This window comes from Hydractinia symbiolongicarpus, chromosome 10 (genome assembly GCF_029227915.1).
Source record: "Hydractinia symbiolongicarpus strain clone_291-10 chromosome 10, HSymV2.1, whole genome shotgun sequence".
Lineage (NCBI taxonomy): Eukaryota > Metazoa > Cnidaria > Hydrozoa > Anthoathecata > Hydractiniidae > Hydractinia > Hydractinia symbiolongicarpus.
This window is the reverse complement of record NC_079884.1, coordinates 15035312-15049400: the sequence shown is the minus strand read 5'-3', so window position 1 is coordinate 15049400 and position 14089 is coordinate 15035312. Positions and strand designations below refer to the sequence as shown.

At 33.4% G+C, this 14089-nt stretch overlaps 3 protein-coding genes across 4 annotated transcripts; 1 reads left to right on the top strand and 2 right to left on the bottom strand.

The window, feature by feature from the left end:
* Window positions 1-578: 578 nt before the first annotated feature.
* Window positions 579-3752, bottom strand: LOC130662702 (kynurenine formamidase-like). Of its 2 annotated transcripts, XM_057461610.1 has the most exons (4): window positions 2088-3749; window positions 1508-1942; window positions 1235-1356; window positions 579-967 (listed from the first exon to the last, which is right to left on the bottom strand). In XM_057461610.1, exons 2-4 carry the CDS (start codon window positions 1917-1919, stop codon window positions 647-649), a joined length of 855 nt encoding a protein of 284 aa, XP_057317593.1. In that variant the 5' UTR covers window positions 1920-1942; window positions 2088-3749; the 3' UTR covers window positions 579-646. The 2 variants fall into 2 exon arrangements, with proteins under 2 accessions (XP_057317593.1, XP_057317592.1); XM_057461609.1 differs by having other exon boundaries at window positions 1508-3752.
* An 881-nt stretch (window positions 3753-4633) lies between these two features.
* On the bottom strand, window positions 4634-5944 carry LOC130662706 (CDGSH iron-sulfur domain-containing protein 3, mitochondrial-like). Its single transcript, XM_057461614.1, has 3 exons — window positions 5747-5944; window positions 5267-5360; window positions 4634-5142 (listed from the first exon to the last, which is right to left on the bottom strand). Exons 1-3 carry the CDS (start codon window positions 5831-5833, stop codon window positions 4916-4918), a joined length of 408 nt encoding a protein of 135 aa, XP_057317597.1. The 5' UTR covers window positions 5834-5944; the 3' UTR covers window positions 4634-4915.
* Window positions 5945-6251: 307 nt separating this feature from the next.
* LOC130662703 (60S ribosomal protein L5-like) lies at window positions 6252-12166 on the top strand. Its single transcript, XM_057461611.1, has 5 exons — window positions 6252-6373; window positions 6527-7050; window positions 11385-11562; window positions 11866-11954; window positions 12028-12166. The coding sequence occupies exons 1-5, from the start codon at window positions 6371-6373 to the stop codon at window positions 12122-12124; spliced, it is 891 nt and encodes a 296-aa protein (XP_057317594.1). The 5' UTR covers window positions 6252-6370; the 3' UTR covers window positions 12125-12166.
* Window positions 12167-14089: the final 1923 nt, after the last annotated feature.

The following is a 14089-nucleotide window of genomic DNA, read 5'->3' as shown; positions in this document are numbered from 1 at the left end:
ATGATTTGAGAAATAATTAAAATTACAAAGACAGCTTAAACCTATTTTTTAAAGCTATGGCGCATCGGCACATGTAGCTAATTATTTTGCAACAGTTTTTCGTCAAATTTTAGCCTAGACAACAGGCATTTGGCACTGAATTTGAATAAGCGTATTGCTAAAAGATAACTAACATATACACTTATTTACTTACAGGCACTACTTCCGCAACTTTAAACTATAAATAGAAAACATACGGTCCAACGAGTAGAGAAAAAATGGATTTCCTGACATTGACCGAAGAACAATAGAAAAGACTTAACAATCTTCAGTATTATGACAGAAAATTGTTTTGCAACTTAACGTACCTAACATTTTTACATATTGTTTTGATTTCCCAGGTCTAAAAAAAACCATGTCTCCTGTGTATTACTGATAAAGTTAATCGTAGCAAATATAAAATTTACTTAATTGAACGGAAAACTAATAAGGCGTGGCCAAAAGCGCAAATAAAGGATGTTAAGATTCAGACATTACACGCTTAAATTTATATGTATGCAAATTCATTGGACTAACTTTAGCATGTGAAAACACCAAGATACGCCCGAAATAAAGATCTTTCATATTAAAAAAATAACAGTCATATTTCATCATATTCTACAATAAGTTAGTTTAAAAAGTAATTAACGAAAACAAACAAATACATGAGAGATAACCCCAGTTTTATTTGAGCAGCATCTGAGCTACACGGTGTTTTATAGTCATCATCGAAGGTGGCAATAATTCTGGTTGGAGCACCACTGCCATCTCTGATCTTCATCGGTAGCGCATAGATCATGACGTTTTTCACATTCTTAATTTTATCGACTTCTTTTAGATTCACGTTTTCAAATGCTGGTATGTTGTGCTCGAATAAGATTCTGTGCGATGAAAGAAATGAGTCCTGTCCAATATCAAACGACGCAGTGTCGATACCAATTGATTTAAACTAGATTTGAAAGACAAAAGCATAGTTTTTAAATAACATAGTAATCTTTGTAATAATAATACCACAATAAGCTATCAGAGTTTTTTATTTTTTTGTAATAGCTAACTATGTAAGTAAGACGTGACTAAAATAAGTAAGTCAAATTAATTTGGGTTTTCGTTTAGATCCACTTTTCGGTGCCAATGTATATTAGGAAAATTGGGAAAAAACACGCACCAATCTCTCATTTTTTTTTCATTACTTTTATGTCTATATACATTGTCTTACCTTTCTATTGTTCACCATCCATCTGGTAGCATTTGGGTGAAGTCCTGGAAAATGTAGAAGTGTATCGTTGAATGAGTCTGTACCAAGATATCCTTTCAAATCCGGCCATCTTTGACTCCAACCTAGTATGACAATATGATAGTTAGAACAGTTCGTTAGCCCGTTCCTTTTTGTGTGTGTAGAAATGCACTGTATGTATTACAGCTCATTTTTGTGCATGGAATAAGAGAATGAATACTAAAATAAATCAACTATTTCAAAAACATTACTAACCTGTGTAAAACAGGACAATGCTGTCATTGATGGTTCTGTTTTGATTCATTTCTGCTCTCTCGATAAGTTTCTGAGTGATTAAAAAGTCTTCCTCTTTGCTTGCTTCATTAGACACATCTACCAAAAACAATCTTCCAACTAGTCTTTCTAAAGGAATTTCATGTACGCCGTGACGTCCGTTTAAGTGCCGCGGCGCATCTACATGTGTGCCTCCATGCTCAACAGTAGAAAAGACTCCAACTTCTAATTCTGCAGAACCACTTATTATTGTCCGATTAAAACTGTGCTGAGCACGAATAGAAGGCCAATAAACAGTTTCGTTGTCATATGTATAACTCAAATCGACGATTTGCATTTTTGCGGATACCATATGCAACAATGACAGTATTGTAAATATTTTATTTGGATCCATTTTTTTAAAGTCTGCAATTATACCTATAACAAAACGAAATATACTATATTTGATTAGATAATTCCTCTGATATTTCATATTTCTTCATTCTTTGTAAAAACAAAAAACAACATACACACATACACACACACACATACAAACAAAGAAATCTTGTAAGGAAACCTTTACCTGTACGCGGTTTTCTTTCTCTTCTTTTTTTCTTCTTTGTCAAGAAAACGTGTTTTGAATTGATTTCATATCTGGATATTGTTGCTTATATACGCAAAGATAATCAAAACGCCTGTGCAAAGGTTAATTAAGCGACAAATTAGGGGAAATTGTACTGTCTAACGTCAAAAGGTTAACATTTTACACTTGAGTTTCTTTGCAATAAAATTAGATCAGGAAGTGCAGTGTCATGATTGTGTTGATATCAGGAAGCAGGATTATACCTTGGCAACTTATTACATACGTATTGCTAATCAGAGGTTAATCACGCAATAAAAATTGGCTGCGTCACTTTGAAAATGACCACACTTGACAACTGATCAACGCATCTGAAAGTATAATTATCTGACAACTGAATGTTATGTCGACAACTTTAAATGAACCAGTTTAAATTCTTACATAGAATATTTAATGCAACCAACATTTTTTCAAGTAGATGTTGCAGAAAGCTTGTTAACGTAGTATGGGCAATGATTTTCCTTCTGATTTCTACAAAGTAACTTGTGTCGCAGTAAAATCGCAAGTAAAACCTGCATTAACGCAATCGCCTTTTACGGAAAAATACCGCAAATCTTATTGGAATTTAAGTAGTCTTTTATTCGTTTCACACCAATCAAAAGGCAAGATATGCATAGGGGACATCCTTTATTATTTTTTTTTCCAATAGTATTTATAGTAACAGTTTTTACAGTAATTACTTCTTTGTCTATCTTCATTGACTGTTAATACGCAACTTTGTACCATAGTGTGTGATCTACCTATTCTCCTAGGTTACAGAACCGAAAGCAATTGTATTGCCAGACTTAAGCGCTAACCATTATAAAATTGACCGGAACCGACATTACCGTGGAGTTATTATTTTGGCGAGTATTATTCTCAGTAATGAAAGTAATTTCTCTTGAGCAAATATTATCTTCATATATTATCTGCAGCAGCACTTAAAATTTCGAATTATTTAATCTTATCGTTTTAAAAAGTGGTCACAAACCTAGTAGGCCACGTTCTTAATAACCAATCAAATGTCTTTATATGATGAGTCATCAATAATAAATACATATATGTAAATAACTAACGGGAAGTTCAACGTCCTTGGTTTATCCGTTTTATTTGATCGTTATGTCAGCTGACTATGGTTACATCACTGTCAGAAATACACATGTAGCTATAAGAATAGACCACACTTCCACGTTTTAATGGATTCAGATTTCTGGAAAATAGCTTGTGAAATTTTCTTTCGAGAATGAACCAACAAAAAACAGCAAAAGATTACGAAGAAAAACTAAAGAGAAAGAAAAAAAAGTCCTTTCTTGCTCACTGCAAAATTTTCGTTAAGTTAATCTTAAAAATCTAGTCGTTAGCCCGTGGAAAATCCACGGGTTCGCCTGTCCTTTTTATACTGCATCGCGTGCTTCTCGCTATTGCGCAGCTAAGCTACCATTTTGCGTGACAGACAGACAGACGTATACGGGCTTTATAATATAGTCTTTAAGAATACAAGTCATTTCTAGTTATTCGCGAAAATCTTTTTTCGCTAATTTACCTTTCCTGTGTATTTTCACGCAGATAAATTTCTGAGAATGAGGAAAAAATCCCCTAAATTGGCGAGAAATAATCTTCACGAAAATATCAAACTTAAGATATTAATTTTTACGAATGTTATCAGGCTGCCCATTCATTTCCAAAAAATAGATGTTTTTTTAATGTATTTCAGGATCTTTTTTGACAATTTTTTACAGGAATGTTTGACAAAAAAGTTGAAGGTCTTATAATAATAATAATAATAATAATAATAATAATAATAATAATAATAATAATAATAATAATAATAATAATAATAAATATTTAAAGTGGCTAGCCCAGAAAATCACAAAAACCTATGGTTAGTGGATTGTTTCCACTGGGGGCCACTAGAACAAAAAAGAAACAAAAAATGATAAACCTTAGACTGCCTCAGCTCAATAGACTTAAACAAAATACACCTGAACAAAAAAAAAAACGATTCAGAAAGATGCAGAAGATTTACCGGCAGGGACCATCCTGAAAATAACAAATGAACAGTTAACGTATGAACAGTTCTTTTTCTATGATCATCAATGACCTATACATTTACTCTCGAGTGCCAAATGTACGTTCGCCCACGCTTGTTAATTTTCCAACTTTTTTCCAATCCCCCCTTCCCTCCCATACTTATTAATTTTTGATAAACATCGTCACTCATCAAAATCTATCATTTATGAAATGCTATATGGTTTTGCCAAAATTTATACAACGTACTTTTTATATACAGTACCTTAAATCGGTATAAGGAATCATTTAATGAAACATGACTTTAAACATGGTTTTTCTGTTTTGTTTTTAACTGTGAGTGTGTTATATTTTTAATATATCCGCATGCTGGAGGTTAAATTTATGAGAAACGAATACATTTTTAATTTATCCCTCCCCCACATGTTACCGTAGTGTAGTGTATTCGTCTGTTCTGGAACCGTGCATCAAAATCCCCTCGCTGCAAGGTTTTTATTTATTTTTTATTAATGAAATGTGTGCATTAAGCAGTTTCTGCTTTAATAGTATAGTAACGCATATAAATATGTACAAAATAAATAGAAAAGAACGTACAATTCGATTTAAAGACTTTTTTTGGAAATATAGCATAATCTTCCATCACAAACCAAATTCGTGCAATTCACATTTGATCTAATGTACACTGAAAAATTGCATTCAAGTTCAACAAATTTTCAATTCTTCTCCACTTTCATAAGTTTTTACTAAATTGTTTTCTTTATATTTCACCACTCTGGAACCTTACCACAGCTTGTGCACAATTTTGTGATCTCAGCATGATTTTTTCCACACTCTTTCTGTCTTTTTATAACCTCTAGTGGTAAGTAAACGTGAGAAGCATCACAATATGGAGGAGATTTTGTATACTTGCATGCACAAAGTTGATATAAAGCCTGTGACTTAGACGGTACTGTCCACTTTAATGGTGATATCCCAGTTCCATTGTGAGAGCCTAAAAATTCAATACATATCAACTAATACGCAAATCTGCAAAGAAAAAAAGAAAGAAACAACCTTTTAAAGCACTATTAAAATAATTATTATTAAAACAAATAGTATCATCAGAAAAGAGTTACCATCACACCATGGCTGTTTCTTGCTAAGACCACATGCACACCATAGTTTTACCTGACCAGGCGTCAAAGTGCTTTTTATATTACATGGTCCATACTGAAACAAAATACTATACAATTGAATAAATATAACATGATGGGTCTGGGCATAAACTAGTATCTATTGTGACGGTAATATCAAAAGAGGGATTTAAAGTTATCCCACATAAATAATATAAATATTTTTTTCCATATGTTTTGGGTTTGTTAACAAGCCATGATCTCGGCCTGAAAGCGTATCACATTGCCTGGCAAACCATGCAGATGCCAGAGCCAAAAGATCTTACCGCTGAAAATATAAAAAAATGTAAACTATAAAATGTAAACAAAAGCCTGGGAAGATGTAAACAAAAGCCTGGGAAAAAAGGAGGCAAAATAGTAGGGCTTGTAAGGCCAGCATTGCTTTTAACTTCCACAAATGCTTAATAACTAAATAAATCTAACCATAGCAACTGCAGGGTGCAACTTATCTTTCCATCCTTCAATGATCGTTCTATCTTCGCCATCTTTTCCATGTAAACATTGGGCCATCACAGAAAACCATTTTTATCCGTTTTTTCTCGGATAATAGTTCGGTTTAACTCTCCATTGGAGATATTTTCTGAAAGCACAATTTAAATAATAAGAAATAATAAAAGTTGTTTTAATTCTTTAAATTCTATGCTATACACATATCACAACAATAGAAAGTCGTAATAAAGAATATAAAGATGTCCAAAGCAAATACGCGAAAAGCAATATTAATTTCAAAGAAGAAGGAACCGGTTTGTGGAATTTGACCAAAGCCAGGACTAAAATTAAAAAAAAAATACCCTTCATTACATGTTATGAAACGAAAACAATTCTTACTGTGGCACTTTTACTGGACATATTTTACATCAATATTTGTCGGTAAAGTTATTTTATTTAAAAATTCTGATTTCTACTTGATAGTAACAGTTTTGCCGACGGTCTGTGTTTTTATTACAGTTTTATAAACATGTTGCCGTTCCGTCCTCATTCTTTCGGCGTGAAGGTTGCCCCATAACCGAAGCTACCTGGCTTAGTTTGCTTGTAAATTGAGAAATAATGGTACATAATGAATGCTATTTACCTTAATTTTTCGCTTAAATAGTAATTGAAAGTTTTTGGTTTACAATGTGAAAAAAATTACTTTGATTCAAGTCGTGATTATCAAGATAAACTAAGATACGATGAGCTGAATTTCAATTTTCTTTGTTATAGGGTTTTGTGAAAGTTATCAAAAACAAGGCTTACTTTAAGCGATTTCAAGTTAAGTTCAAGAGAAGACGTGAGGGTAGAACAGATTATTATGCTCGAAAACGCTTAACAACTCAAGATAAAAATAAGTACAACACCCCAAAGTACCGACTTATTGTACGATTCACAAACAAAAACATAGTATGCCAGATAGCCTATGCCAGAATCGAGGGAGACAAGATTGTATGTGCTGCATACTCTCATGAACTCCCACGATATGGCGTGAAGGTCGGGTTAACCAACTATGCTGCAGCTTACTGCACTGGTTTATTAGTGGCTCGACGATTACTGAAGAAACTTAATCTACACGAAACTTACACTGGACAACAAGAACCTGATGGAGCAGAATACAATGTTGAAAGTGTTGATGATGGCCCAGCTGCATTTAGATGTTACCTTGATGTTGGTCTTAATCGCACTACAACTGGTGCAAGGGTTTTTGGCGCATTGAAAGGTGCTGTCGATGGTGGTCTTGAAATCCCTCACAGGTAACAAACTTCCTATATATGAGTTCCAATGTTTATGTTTTCACGGGATAGACCATTTCGGAGATTATGCGCCATTATGGATTTTCGAAGCCCGGTGGTGCAAGTTGAACTTTGAACCCTATATGCCGTGTAGTAGAAAACTCTTAAAACACACAAAAAGAAACGAGTTTTTTATGCACTCTTAGCGTGCCTAGGTCTTCGTATGTTTTTATCTAAGTAACAGGGGATAGCACCAGACAACATTTATTTAAGCGTATTGATTTGATCTATTAATTAATTAGAAAAAGCAATTAAATACACGTGTAGGACGTAGGGATACTGAGTGTTTTATTATTATTTTAACGCCGAAGTGATATATTTAATCAACTTTAAACATATTTTTACGATCGAATTATGCCGCTTACAACGTATGAGGATTTTTTAGAACTTAGTGTTAGGCTGACTGACTTCTTGTCACCTCTTACAATGTATAAGGATTTTTTAGAACTTAGTGTGAGGCAGCTGACCGACTTCTTGTCAGCTCTTACAACGTATAAGGATTTTTTAGAACTTAGTGTTAGGCAGCTGACCGACTTCTTGTCAGCTCTTACAACGTATAAGGATTTTTTAGAACTTAGTGTGAGGCAGCTGACCGACTTCTTGTCAGCTCTTACAATGTATAAGGATTTTTTAGAACTTAGCGTGAGGTAGCTGACTGACTTCTTGTGGACTGAGTAATAGTTGAGTTAATCGCCAGAGATTTTTCTGCTATGGAACTTATTATGCCAATAATTCAAACGAGCTTCAAAGAGTAATTTATTTATTTATCATAAAGATTTACACTTTAGTAATAAATTACTGCTATAATTGCGTGTCCTAATAAAGAAACCGATAAAGACATACGTATATGTAACAAAAAATCATGTAAAATATACATTGTGACTGAAACAAATAACATAGAAAAACAAAAAGTTGAATAACACTTTAGTCTGTAAACTAAACTCATCATTTTTCCCTTTTTAATATTTTTCAATAAGGGAACCATACAAAAAAATTATAGGGCAATAGCAAAAGCAGGGAAGAGAGACAGGTATTCTTTCTAATACCACTCTTAATAGACTTCAGATAGGAGTGTTTAGGTAGACGAATCAAGGGACAAACATACGATTAGTGTAATTCAGGCCATTTTTTGAATAAAACTATGCCAGAGCTACAAAAAGCACCCGCTAAAAAAATTACGAGTACTATGGTGTGCGAAAAATTGCACTTGTAAGCAAAATTAAGAAGTGCGATGTGAATATTTGCAAGTGTGATTCACACTTAACTATTTTTTGTTTATCGCAAATGGTCTTTCGTTCGAGTCTCAGTGTAATGCACCAGCCGAGCATAAGAGTGTCAGCATAAAGGAAAGGGGCCCTTTAAGGGGACTTTTATGTTCTCTATACTTTTTAAACAAATCAATCACGAAGAAATTTGTTATGTAATCAGCGTAATAGCCTTTTTCATCGCTCGATAATATTTTTTTAAAAAAGAAAAAATTCACGAGTGCGATAATAAACACTCGTAAATCTTTTTACAAGTGTGCGGGCGAGTGCGCGTGCGATCGCACTCGTCTCAAGGAATGGCCTGGTAATTATCATGAAAAAACAAAATTATAAAAATATCAAAATTATAAAAATTATTTGCAATTAAAAATGGCTACTGACTCTATTCCTAAAATTTTGCGACTGAACCTGTTCACCGTATCTCTATGGGCAGTGTATTGAAAATTTTTACACCCATTATAGAGAAGAAGCCAGATTATTTTGCGAGCTTAAGTTTCACTTTAGGAATAAATAACATTGTAGAGTTTTGACAAGTATTTTGACGATGGATTATAACTCTCTAGATCTTCACAAATATTACAACCTAAACATTTCTTTACAAATCCAAAAACAAAGTTCAAGTCCAAATCCAGTAAAGAATTTCCAAAATCAAAAATTTCTCTCTAAAAATCCAAGTTTAAAATCCAATGCCAATATCTTTTTAATACACATTTTTAAATATCTAAATATAAAATGAAATTACCTTTAATCAAGCATTAATTACTAATTACAGACTTATAGCTAGCTACAGTACAGTGTCCTAAAAGCATTTTTGAGAGACCTCTAGCTAGCTAGCTAGCTAGTTTAAATATTTTTAGGATATATTAAGTTGCCTTTATTGTACAATAAGAAATTAAAAGTACAAATAAGTGCATAATAAAAGCATCTTTCAAAATATATATCATAAAATTAGTATCACAAACATAAAAACAGATAACAAAAAGCAACTGTCCTGCCGCCAGCACGTCCGTTAGGAATAACACTGAACAAAACGTGAAGTCCAAAGTTCAACTTGCACCACCGGGCTTCGAAAATCCATAATGGCGCATAATCTCCGAAATGGTCTATTCTTGTGCATGTGTGGAAAAAATCAGAAAAATTGACTGGAAAGTCAAATTATGTTTAACAGTCGGGGATAACTGCAAATTAGGCTATAATAGTCTAATTAGTTTACCATTATAGGACCCCCTTTTGATGGTCCAAATATATTTTTCTTTATTATTTGCGCTGTCAGAAGATATAGCGTTTAGTTTGTTTTGATTAAGAACGCATGCGCTGTGTTACGGCTTCTGAAAAAAGGCAAATTTCGCATATTTTCAACATGGTGACGCATAGCCTAAATAGACTATTTTTCGTCTAATTAGCCGATCCAAAGACTTGACGTATAATTTTTAGTCCCGTGAAGCAAACTATAAAAAATTAATGTAATGAGCAACAAAACTCAGAAGGAAGATGGCGCGACCAGATGTGGTTTTCGAGATAATCATAAAAGAAGAAAACACAGATCCTAAATAGGAGATGATCTCCTAACTAGTCTGTGGAAAATCTCCTAACTAAGCTACTATCCTAATTTGGCGTGATAGCCTATTGCGGTTATCCCTGACTGTTTAAAAATTTTGTACTTTGGCTTCTTGCATCTTTTTATTGATATATGATTTAAATCTAAACTACATGCAAGCTATATTCTAATTTCAAGATCAATAAGATCCCTCCTACCTGAAAATAAAGTTTGGAATAGACTAGTCCACAGCTTAGACCACCATCAAAAATATGTTGTGCTCGCGTCCGGAAGACCCCGCAAAAATGAGTTGGTCAGGCATATTTTCCCGTGATTTTCAGATTGGAGCAAGCAAATTCATTCCCAGGGCCAAGACAGTATAGAGTGCCCTAAAGAAATTAATTTTTACCGAAATTAATTTTTGCGAGTTTTTGTCAATTTTGCATAAATTAGTTCTGGCGAAAAAAATTTATTTTTAAAAAATATCTTGCGAAATGTTTTCTCGGTCTTTTTCCGACTTACCGACTCGGTTTTTATTACCAAAAGTGAGTTGGTCGTAGCACGCGAACACAACATATTTTTGATGACGGCCTTACCACCTGCATGATATGGCTGTCGATTTGCGTAAGAGGTCTGGAGATTATAAACAACACGCTTCACAATGAAAGTTGTCTATTATCTTATCTCTCACTTTAGGGTCGGATTAGGGATTTAAATTTAGTTTGTGAAAATTTGCTGATTGTAGAGAAAAAACCTATTCATAGCTTGGTCTTGCAATTTATTCATTATTAATAGTTGTTTGGTTGCAACCATGATACAAACAGGTGATACAAACAATTTTTGTCTGGAAACTTACTTTTTGCGTTTTCTTTGGGAGGGTGTCACAAATATCTGAAGTACTAAAATAGAGTCGGTTGGTCAGCAAATGATAACTCAAAATTCTAAAAATTGCATCCAGCCTTTAACATGCGCCATTAAATCGCTGATATTTAATAATAACTTTAGCACCTCGTTTGAATAGAGTTTCCGTGCGCTGTTTTCAACTAGTTCTCAGAACCATTTTGGCATTTTAAAGCGAAGCACAACAATAATGGCTGTGGGGAGACAACAAGTGTATAATATTTTTTGGCACTCTAGTTTTTCTGAATCGTATATCAAAAATTTTGATTGGGTGACTCTAACACCAAATGTTTGTTACGTCTGCCTTCGTTGTAACCAACGTTTTAAGCCCTGAAGTAATGTAAGTCCAAAATCATTTTATACCCTGGGGTCCCCATTAACGTATGATGAATCCTTTTATTGCAAATTCTTTCTTCAAAATCATTTTATATATATCAACAAGCATAATCATGAATATTTAAAAATAAGGGGAAAATTCTTCAGATCTTGTTATCATTTGCGATTCTGTTGGTTGTCGCCGTGATATTATTTTAAAGTCACAAAAAGTAAATATATGTTTGTCTCGAAATTTAAGCCTGTTAAATCATTTGTAGCACCCGTCGTTTCCCTGGATATGACGATGAATCAAACGATTACAATGCTGATGTCCACCGTGGACACATATTTGGCACAAATGTTGCTGAGTACATGCGTTCTCTGCAAGATGATGATGAAGAATCCTTTAAAAGACAATTCTCTAAATTTATCAAGGAGGGAATAACTGCTGATAATGTAAGTCTTCTATCAATATGCTTGTGTAATATTTGCCTTTTAAGGGTAAACCTAGCATTAATACACCTGTATCAATCCAAAATTGCTAGGAAAATGTCAGGAAAATTAAAAAGAAAATATCAAATGTTTTCACTCTTTCTCCTATTTATACTTCAAATTTTTGAGTAGTTCAAATAACCTAGTATGACTTGCAAAGGTTATTTCTGAGCTTAAAATAACTGAAGAAATGTTGTTTTTGATTTAATAAAATGTCAAAGGTAGCATTACATAAATTGAAATAACCCTATCTCCTTACTAAATCAGCTTGAAGCAATGTACAAAAAGGCTCATGCTGCTATCCGTGCTGATCCTGAGCACAAGTCATCTGGCAAAGAAAAGTTCAAGGGAAAGAGGTAAAAACTATGTTAATTTTTTTCGAGGTGTTAATTTTTTGAATTTATTTACAATTTGTTTTTCTTTTCACAGATATGCTCGCAAGAAGATGTCTTTGGCCCAACGCCGCGATAGTGCCAAACAAAAGAAAGACGCTTTCCGCAAGAAATTGGAAGCAGAAGATGAATAATTTTGTCTTTTAAAATAAAAAAGTTTTGTGCAAAACCAACAAGTTATTTCTCGAATGTCTATATGAAGTTGACCAGGTTAAGCGTCGGAAATTTTCTTCGCGGAGCAAAACACGTCGGCAGCGAAACTTTAACAACCGTGCGTGAAAAAAACGTTTTCAATGTGCGATAGTCAGGGGAATCACGGGAGATAATCTTATTTGCCGGCCTTGTCTGCGTATTATGTCCATAAGTTTGGTTACATTGCATCAAAAAGAGGATAACACTTCGGTCGAGATTGAGGTTTAACACAATTTGAATAGAAAGTCTTAGGGCTTTTTGTAAGCCGCCTATTTCAGGCATCTCGAAATTCACCTACCTTAAACTAGGTATCGGCCTAAAAATATGTTATTGCGCAGAAATCGTCGGCAAAAAACGCAGATGCCAAACAAAGTGAACATATTTTCGTCGCGTTTTATGTTTATCGGCGTACTCAAAATTGATTTTAACTTCACGAACACACTTAGCTCCTTCGTTTTACTTTTATAAACACTAGCAAAATTCAGCGGTACATTGAAGATGGAGAAAGCGTTCATAAAACTGATTCTGAGTGGAAAGTTGAAGAAAATTAGTTCTATTTCTTTACTTTAAACAATGCAAAAAAAAGTTAAGAAAAAATCTATTTTTTGGCTCATTCGCGGAAGTTTTTTTTACAAGAAAATAGTCTTTTTCTTCGATTAATCAAAGTTTTTTTGGTGAAATTTGTTCAAAACGCAAAAGTTTATACCATAAATTTCGCATTTCGCACGCTAAAAGTTTCTGCCTATAGAGTAGTTCGTTTTTCAACACAGCTCAACCGTATTAAATTTGCACACCAGATGCCCCGTGCCACTTCGGAAACTGAGTCGCTGTGTGAAGCTGATCATTTGAACGAGCAGATGAAAACCGTCATTTGCTAAACTTGCGCGGGTATTGTTTTTTACATTGTACACATTTTTCTCCATGAAAATTATTACTAATGTAAATCACAGTCTGAATCTGATGGGATGGTTTCCATCTGTAAATCTAAGTCAAGCAAAGGAGAGCATATAATCATGTTTGTTACGAAAGAGAATTTGATGAGAGAATTTACAGAATATTTACAATACAGAATTTGATGACATTTGGTGTAAATAATTTCATTTTTTTAGCAGAAAGCGAATTTTGGATATATAATGTTGAAACTAATTAAAACCAAGTCAAATGTTTTAAAGCGGCACTCCAGTGAAAAAAAATATTAGAAAAAATGTTATTTTGATAAGACAATACCTAAATAAGTCAAAATAAACCTTTTACAATCGTTAAAAATCTTTATTTATACCTTAATCAATCAAAATCACACATAGAAAATTTCCTCTATAAACGTGAACAGACATCATGTATTTACTGAGAGCCAGAAAATTGGATTTTACTAATATCTGTTGCAGCACCACAGTTTTTTTGTTTTTTGCGAAATTTAGAATTTCCCTTTTTGAAAAAAAACGATTTACACTAATTTTATTGTTCTGACCTATTTACCATAACTACATGTGTAAAATGTATGTGAATTTCGACTTTATCTCCTACATTTCCTACGCCCCTTGAAAAACGGTATAAAATGTCATCGAATTCTTATTTCGCAAAATTCGCAAAATATTACAACTTGCCAAATTCTCGAAAATTTGATAATTTTTAATTAATTCTCTAAAAATCTCTCGCGAAAATTAATTTCCTTAAGGCTGTGTCTACCCAAATGGATATGGATGATGGATACTGTTTCTCCCACTTTTGCTAGGCTAACGATATGACAGATAGCAACAGTTTTTAATCAATAATAACCTTGAATTTTGTGTCTTTTGGATAGAATACTGTCCATAAACCATTAAAGAATACCCTTCTTTAATTTTAGTGGTACAATGGCAGAGCCAAAAGTTTAATCTCTGCTAATGTTGTTGTTTTCTTCTTGGAAA